Genomic DNA, 8,878 nt, shown 5'->3' with positions numbered 1-8,878 from the left:
ATATGTTTTTTTAAGGTCTCTTATGCTGTACGTTCACATATTCTGGACACACACCATATTGGTAATGAAAGCAGTGACGAAGACAATAACAGGATGAAATGAGATGTGACCTATAACACATCTATATAGATTTTTTCTTTTATAGAGTAATTTTGAAGATACTCTTTTCATTATTTAACACAGCATCATGAGCTGGTGGTTGTCCCCCAAAGACAACATGAGCAGGTCAGTGCGTGCATTAAAGCAATTCTTCTTCTTCTTCAACACATCACCTCAGATAAAGTAGTATATCAATAGAGAATGAAAGTGCAGCTGCCTGAGACAAAGGAGCTAATGTGTGCTATTCTAAATGTTACAATAAGAAAAACATGTCAACACAGCATTGAAAAAATAATCTGAACTATGATGGAGCTGTTCAAACTGTATGCTGGTCTGCTGATGAGACTGCACAAACACCTCATTCCAGACGATAGGTGACACCTGGCCTGTGACCTCGCACACAAAGCCCTGGAGGGCGTGTGCTTTTAGATTTTAGAAAGTGAGAGCATCTGATGATGGTGATTAAACATCCCAAAATATAAAAGCAAATAGGGCAGACTAATAAAAAAAACTAAAAAAAACAAGGAGGAGCGATGACAGAAGAGGAGGAATAAAACTTATAGGTAACAAGGGAGGGGCTATGATAAAAAATATATATCCCTGACACTTCCTCTATCCTATCACACCTTCCATCCTCCTGAAGCCATCAACATGAGAGGTAAGACTTTCTGCAGTTATAGAGCTTGTAATGGTTCAGATATACAACAATACACTAACTAATGTAAAGCTCCTTCACGGTTCATTGCTACATGCATATGCTCTTCCACCCCCAGCTATTCTATTGCTGTGTCTGGTGCATGCAGCCCTTGCTAAAAGATTTCTCTGGTCGCCAACAGCGACTCCAGACACCGATCCATACAACGGTGAGGTATTGTGTGTGCGTAGTCAGTGTGTCTGCATATCTGCAAGTGTATTTATGTGTGTTTGTGTTCAGTGTGTGTCAAAAACCAGGGTTCCTGTGGCTGCTGTCTGATGGTGAAAGAGATAAACAGGCTGATTATGTACTTTAAAACAATGCTGAATAAGTTGGAGGAGGAATACATGCAAACAGAGCAACGTCTCCACAATATTAAAGGTGAGTTACGCAAAGCAGGAAAGAGTGCAGATTATAGAACAAAAGACACACTCTCACACACACACTTTAAACTTTTCTTGATGTTAAAGAGACCACAATGATCTACTTTTGAACTTCAAACCTGTTGTCTCCTCTTTGTATCTCCAGCCAGCCAAACTGCTGTCTCTGTTGCTCTGGTGTTCATTTAAGGTGTTTTGGCCCCTTTGGTGTAAACATCCTCATTGCCTGTTTTTCTCTCCCCCTCTGCATCTCCAGCCAGCCGCAGTGCCTTCTCCGTCTCTTTAACCAATGAAAGCAATTTTAACTGCTTTGGCCCTTTCAAAGTCGACAAGCTCATCCCCTACAAACATGTCTTCATTAATCTGGGTGATGGCTACAGTGTGGAGACCGGTATCTTCACTGTTCCACTCTCGGGTGTCTACAGCCTCGCCGTCACCATCTTCAGTGACGCCGGCTCTGCTGGTGCACTCTTGGCTGCCTGTGCCAGTCTGCAGGTTAACGACGAGGTGATAGTCAGTGGCAGAGAAAAAAATACCCACGACCAAGAGGACAGTTCCACTATAGTTGTGGCTCGCAACCTGAAAGCCGGGGACAAGGTGGCTGTCAACCTGCCCATTGGATGTTTCCTCTGCGACGACAGCAACTATAACACTTTCAGTGTTTTTCTGCTTTATCCTACTGTATAAGTTAGGGAGGCATAGTGCACTGTTTTTGCACCAACGTGTGCCCTACTAACAATGTTAGAGTATGCTAGAGGAAATCTTTCTGTGTTTTTAAATCCATCACTTCTGGATTCAACGTAAATCATTTGATATTCTTTGTTCTGCAACAACTTGTCTTTTTCTTGCTGAAATTAAGTCTTGTAACTATTTGGAAAAATTCACATATCAATGCACCTGTAAAATGACATGAAAATAAATCAGGATTTCAAACAAAGCAGTTGACATTGTGGTTCATTTTGTTTCAATTCGAAGAGATGTGTGATGTCTGCATTGAAGAAATTGTTGACAAAGTTAAAGTTCTGACATATTACCGTTAATTTTCTATTCTTGATATGTCACCATTTTGGAAACTGGCCTATTTTTGATAAGAATCCATATATACCTAAATAAAGCAATATATTCACAGTTGTGGTTACGATGTGTGCGAACTTTGCTTACAGAACATCATTAGTTTAAATTAAAATGATAGCCATCACCCACCAGGTGAAGTAGAATCCGTAATAAAGTGTAGATTACATACAGTACAATTAAATATGTTTGTTAACCGTTATTTAGACCTTAATAATTAATCATAAGTAGTAAATGAGGCCTTTTATACAACATGTTCACCACAATAAAAACACCTTAGTAACATACAGAACTTATGAGACACAAGTGATCGAGGTATAGCATGCAACAGATCTATATATGACCTTTTTATCTAACCAAAATAAGTTTACATTTATTTTGGTGATACTAGTGCTAATGTTGAATAACACATTGTTTATCCAAAAAAGAATTACATGTGAAAGAAAGTCTTTTGTCGCTTCATTTGCATTCCTGGAGTGCATTTCTTCATCAGGAGGAATATAAACAGCAACAACAAAAACAATGGCGAGTTCCCTCTCTTCCAACTCTGTTTTAGTTGTAAACCAAATGCTGAAGGGAATATCTCTTTAAATGCTAAATGCTCCACAATGTGCGTCTGCCGTTTGGTGCTGAATATGTAGCTAACAGTCGATTCTTGGAGCTTTTTTGCTGAAAATAAACATATGCTGGTTGAGGGCTATAGAACCAAAACAATGAGCTAAAAGACAATATATAAAGCTCAATTGATCTGTGAGAAACAGCCCAATAGTAACATAATAATATGTACCAAAGTGGATCCAGGGGTGCAGAGCCATTGCAGGTGAGAGGTGCACATGACCTTTTTTATGCCGATTGTGTAACGGTACGATCAAGACAGAAGGGAGGTGGGACTCAATTGCACGACACAGAGGCAGATAAATGTTGAATGGAACTGGTCTTTACTGAAAACTTTGCAGTTGTTATGGTACACGCATAGACAGTTGAACATACAAAGTATCAAGGGGTAATCCAGGAGCAGAGTCGGGTCACGGAAACAGGTTTGGTACATGAGCAGATACTCAGCATAACAGCACAGCAGACAAGGATCAGGCAAGGGCAGAATTGAGTCACGGAAACAAGGTCGAGGAAGCCGGGGAATCAAACACTTGGGAAACAGGAAACCGGGACTAATGCTGGAACGCTTGACATCGAAGTACAAAGACGAACTGGCAACGACAGACAAACAAAACAGACTCTATATACACACCAAGAAGTGAGAGGGAACGGAACACCTGGGGGTAGGAAGTAGAAACAACAGAGAACAGGTAATTAACAAAATAAAACAGGAAGTACAAACACAACACAAAACATCTAACGAACAGGCCGAGACCTAATAGATTGTTATTTTTCCAAACATAACTGTAATTAATGACACTATTTTAATACAATATTTTCTGAAACAGAGCCCCTTTTTTTGTGTAACCCCAATTTTTTTTTTTGGAACCTCTCAAAGGTTTGCGATAGAAAAGTATGCATTGGTGAATCTGGTATAAAACATGGTTATATACAATGGATTTTCATCTGCTCTATATCTGTTTTTGATGTTGACAGTACTTTTAACAGAGCACTGCCCTCCCGAATCCAAACAAGTAAGTTTTAATATGTTTTTTCAGACATTTCATCTGGAAGTATAGTCATACGTAATACTATGTTGGATAACATAACTTTACATGTGAATTACTTTTTGGCAAACAAAAGGAATATATATTTTTAATATAACATATATAACAATATTTCTTTATTTAGAGTAATCATAATGCTTTATGATAATAAGACAAGACACGTTTGTGGCAAAAGGAAGGGTTATCACTTCTATACTTTTCTACATTAGTGTCAGAAATAAAGAATGAAAATGAAATTTGCATTGAGATTTTCCAATTGTTATCAAAAAGAGGCCCTACAAACCTGAATTGGTACTATTATATATTAAACCTACAGCAGTGGGATATGTAAGACAATGAGGAAGTAAGTAATGTTCCTTGTAGGAGAAGCTCAAAGCTCAGGGTATTTCCCTAACCCCTCAACAAGACATTACATTACATTACAGCTCATTTAGCTGACGCTTTTGTCCAAAGCGACTTACAATAAGTGCAAACAATCATGAGGATACAAACTCCGAACAGCAAGAATCTTGCAAGTGCATTAGCTTCAAATAGGTGAAATCATTTAAGTGCAGAACATTAGCTTCAAATAAGCCAAACCAAGTGCAACATACAAAGAACAGGGTTTTTTGGGGGTTTTTTCTCTCATTCGCCGAGGTGCAGTCGAAACAGGTGAGTTTTCAGTCTGCGACGGAAGGTGTGAAGACTCTCTGCTGTCCTGACATCAATAGGGAGGTCGTTCCACCATTTTGGAGCCAGGACAGCAAACAGGCGGGTTTTGTTTGAGGGGAATCTGGGTCCCGCTCGCAGTGAGGGAACAGCGAGCCGATTGGCCGATGCAGAGCGAAGTGAACGCGTTGGTTCGTGGCCATTTTCTGATGTCTGGCTTCATTACAGGGAAATTAACTGTGGAACATTTTCACCTCCTTATCAAACAATCTCAGAAAGATGATCACTCTTTTATTTTCACCATTATGTAGTTTTTTCCAAAACTCTGGTTTGAAATCTCATCTGAGGTCAGGGTCCAGTGCTACTCAATTTTAATCACATGCTGTTATGTGAATCCTCTCAAGGACTGGAGACATAAAACACCTGATACACCTTGGCCTCCTTCTCGCAGATAAGACAATGTGAAGCACCTGGTCAGTTGACTTGAGACAAAAACACAAACAATGCCTAGAACTCTGTGTCCCAACTCTACTGTCAACACAGGAAACACCCTGCTATCTAATAGGTCTAGAGGAAAAACAAGGATAGTAACAATGACAAACTAGTAACTGAGGTTACGAACAGCCAGTAGCTAAGAATGACAGCTGACCGTCAAGGTCTGTAAATATTTAGAAAGTAAAGCCTTTATTTCTTTTATAGAAACTCACAAGTTGACGTGCTCTTCGTCACATAACATTCCGTTTGTCAGCGAGTTGTTTTTTGTTATACTTTTTTTCATTTTCATTTTCAGTTATCTTTGGCATTGATCGCCACATTTGAGGTTTCCAAATAAGTACGTGCAAACCTCAACCTTTAAGCCAACATCGACTGATCAGAATGTTTATTTAAACTTGAACATCTACACTGTTGATTGAAAGATAATTGTTTTTATTTATTGTTTTTGCCACTTCTCAATTGACAGATTAGATTAATGCCAAATAATGTTATGACCGTATAAGACAAAGAGAAGCTCTGTGTGGCTGTACTTGGGCTCATCGTTGTAAGCTCAATTATAACGTCGGGATGCTCCCAAAGACATGCCAACCTTATTAGCATCCATGCTGCCAGTTTGTCCCAGTGGCCATTCGGCGTATTGCAACAAAAGACACCTATTATGAAACCTTTATGGATTAATACAAATAGTTATACTTTACTTTGTTTTCATCTGGAGGTGTCCTGTCAACAGTTTCACAGATGTCTCTTTTTTTTGTTTAACTTTGCAGAGCCTAAAAAAAACATTTTTTGTAATTTGTTTTATTGATGTGAATGGGCACAATCTTCAGGTCCAGTATCCAGTTCCTATAATACATACAGGATTGGCGTTTAAGCAAAAAATTACAGCCGAGACTAAATAATTGTGCAAGTATTTGTTCATAAACCAAAGAATTAGTTAAATAAAAATGTTGACCGAAAGGGGCTAGAGATGGAAGGGGATAAGAACAGTTATTTAACTTCATCCGGACAATAGAACATAAACATATGAACCAAAGTTCATGGCGTCCCATCTAATAGTTGTTGAGATATTTCACTAAAAGCCAAATATGCCAACCTCATGGTGCTGCTGGAGGATAAGTGTAATCCATCCTCTGGGTACTATGAACAGATGTCATGGCAATCCATTTAAATGGTTGTTGATATATTTCAGTCGGGACCAAATTGGTGGACCGACCAACATTTCCATCCGTAGTTCCAAGGCTAACAATGTGTCACTGTGTACGAAACTGTAAATGTTTGATAACCATAAATATGCTTCACTTGGTTCTAAATCCATAATATTATTCCAAAATAAGCACTAATGACTTCTATAAGGCCTTTGCAGAAAGCAATATGTACCAACAGCTCGACAGTCAGCTAACAAATGCATGCAAAACAACCTAAAACCCATTTGCCAAAATCTCTAACTCAGGATTAAGGTGGCTCCCAGCTGCTTTGTTTGTATGTACAACACATTTTGCACAAACAGCTTAGGTGTCTTTCAGGAATAGACTTTCTTAGAATCTGTCCAAAACAAGATAAAAGAAGGCAACACCTGGCCTTTTCATGTTAATGGATTTTGTACCTTGTTATTTATATGCATATCAGCCTACAACACAAGATCATTTCATTCACATGAAAATGGAGTCTCTTTCAGCCAAGTAGGCTAACTGTCACATATTTCAAACCACAATCAATACATCTTGGTTTCCAACAATATCCGGGGAAAGTGGTAACGGGAACACACGGTATCATTACTCCCGTCCTTCTATCTTAGCATGAGAACCAGGTGACGCTGTATAGTGTTCTCAGATCTAGGCCTTTATCGATGGACTAATAGCACAGTATCCTATCAGCTTCTTTTGTCTTCTGGTCTAAATGACATTATATCCTCAGGGACCTGACACCAATGTTATCCATATAGCAGCATTTCTGAGGAGCTGGCATCCTCTAAGAGGGTGTAAATCCGACACTGCTGTTGTAATAAGGGATATTATGGTCCCAACATTAGCGTGCTGAAAGGTGCAACAAGTTACATTCTTGCTACTTCAACATGGAAAACAATTGAGTGTACTGTATTACCAGGGACGTCTTTGTGAAAGGAATTGAAGTGTTGGTTTTTGGCTGTGAAACCTGTACGTAACCTCTAAGTCTGTGTGTGTGTGTGTGTGAGGAGGCGTCACTTGATCACGTGATGTGCATCAATAAGAAGCTAAAACCATCCCCTGCTTAAAATGCTTACTCTCAGTTTGACAAACTCACCAGAACTTGACGTAGTCTTTCAGACCAAGGAGGGAGGAAAACAGTAAGTTTTATGTTTTTACGCTCAAGATTTGATATCGTTTAAAATTTTTAAAAAACATTGGTCTCTCTGGCTGTCAACCACCAATTATTATACCCAATAATTGGCAAAAATATTTTGACTAATATTTCGGGGGTGTGAACTACTGAGTACTTAAGTAAAATAGAAGTCTAAAAATACTCCATTACAAGTAGAAGTCCTGAATTCAAAATGTTATTTAAGTAAAAGTACACAATAATTGTCAGCTAAATGTACAAAACGTAAAGTATCTTAAGTAAAAGTACTCATTATGCATAATGGCTCCTTTCAAAAGGTTTCGGTATATTATATTTTATTCTACAATATTATTCCGTTTTTATCACACATATACCGGTAAGAGTATTTTAATTTTAGATACTTTGTATACTACAAGGTACCAAAGTACTACGTCATATCAGCATATCATATTTTCTGAAAAGTACATTTAAGTGTCACATAAATGTAGTGGAGTAGACGTATAAAGTAGCATAAAATAGAAATACAGAAGTAAAGGACAAGTACCTCAACATTTTACTTAAGTACACTAGGCCAAAAATAATGAAAAACTCACTATATGGATTAAAAAGTTTAAGGCTAAGCTGTTAGTAAGTAAATGCCTACTTACACATCTATAACAACACAGGCCTCTCACTGTGAGTTGTGTTCCTGGACCTTTTTACAATTGGCCAAAACAAATATCTGTGTTAGCTGCTAGATGTTTGAACTTGTTTAACAGCCGCTAGTTATCTTGAGGCTTTGTTGTTTAATGTTGAGCAGATAGCTATTTAGCCTGTTTTGGCTATTTCATATCAGACTGGTTTCAGCTTCCTAGTAAGCATAGTTTGGTGATTTGCAGATCAAAAACATTGTCTACATATATAGATTAAACTAATTAAGTTTGGACATTATGACCTGCGGATCATCAAACATATGCTTTAGTGGCTGCATATTATACAAGTCGATAAAGTCTGAGTAGAGTTCTGAAGGTACTGTATAATCAACCTTTTAGCCTCACGTGCATGCATCTTGATCCATGACTGATCCAATACTTTCTTTCAGATGGTTGTATTGCCAGTTTTGTTCCTGTTGGGGCCACTGTTTCACTGTGGTCATGGTCAGGCCCAGTCCACTGCTATTGAATCACTGAAAATGACTGCACGTAAGCCACACAAACTGCCACATTTTATTAATTTCAGGTAGCACTCATCCACACAGTATATGTAATATTCATGGTTCATTCATCTGTCAGTAGCAAGTCTTTTGTGAACTCTTTGCAACCCAAATACAATACATTTAATGTACTCAGATAAAGTCAACAGAGTAAGCATCATTTCATTCATTTGCGGCAAAGTCCTGATTACAACTGCTATAACTCGATGTTAAACTTGTTTTTAAAATAACTTCTTCTCCTTTTTTTCACCTCACAATTCCTCCATCCTATTCCAGTCCAATTGGACAGACCTGTGACCTGTAACAAATGGGACTGCAATCA

General features: G+C 38.3%; 1 protein-coding gene across 1 annotated transcript; it reads left to right on the top strand.

Moving 5' to 3' along the window:
• The first annotated feature begins 750 nt into the window (after positions 1-750).
• On the top strand, positions 751-1,860 carry LOC115017768 (complement C1q-like protein 4). The gene is made up of 4 exons (XM_029446459.1): positions 751-757; positions 873-962; positions 1,034-1,174; positions 1,430-1,860. Exons 1-4 carry the CDS (start codon positions 751-753, stop codon positions 1,858-1,860), a joined length of 669 nt encoding a protein of 222 aa, XP_029302319.1.
• Positions 1,861-8,878: the final 7,018 nt, after the last annotated feature.

The sequence above is a fragment of the Cottoperca gobio genome, chromosome 13 (assembly GCF_900634415.1).
Source record: "Cottoperca gobio chromosome 13, fCotGob3.1, whole genome shotgun sequence".
Classification (NCBI taxonomy): Eukaryota; Metazoa; Chordata; class Actinopteri; order Perciformes; family Bovichtidae; genus Cottoperca; species Cottoperca gobio.
The sequence above is the reverse complement of the archived record's forward strand: the minus strand, read 5'-3'. Positions and strand labels throughout refer to the sequence as shown.

Bases quoted from the DNA above. Each gene is read 5' to 3' on its own strand.
- LOC115017768 (XM_029446459.1), top strand. The intron at 963-1,033 runs GTGAGGTATTGT...GTTTGTGTTCAG, and splicing joins AGACACCGATCCATACAACG to TGTGTGTCAAAAACCAGGGT. The intron at 1,175-1,429 runs GTGAGTTACGCA...CTGCATCTCCAG, and splicing joins ACGTCTCCACAATATTAAAG to CCAGCCGCAGTGCCTTCTCC.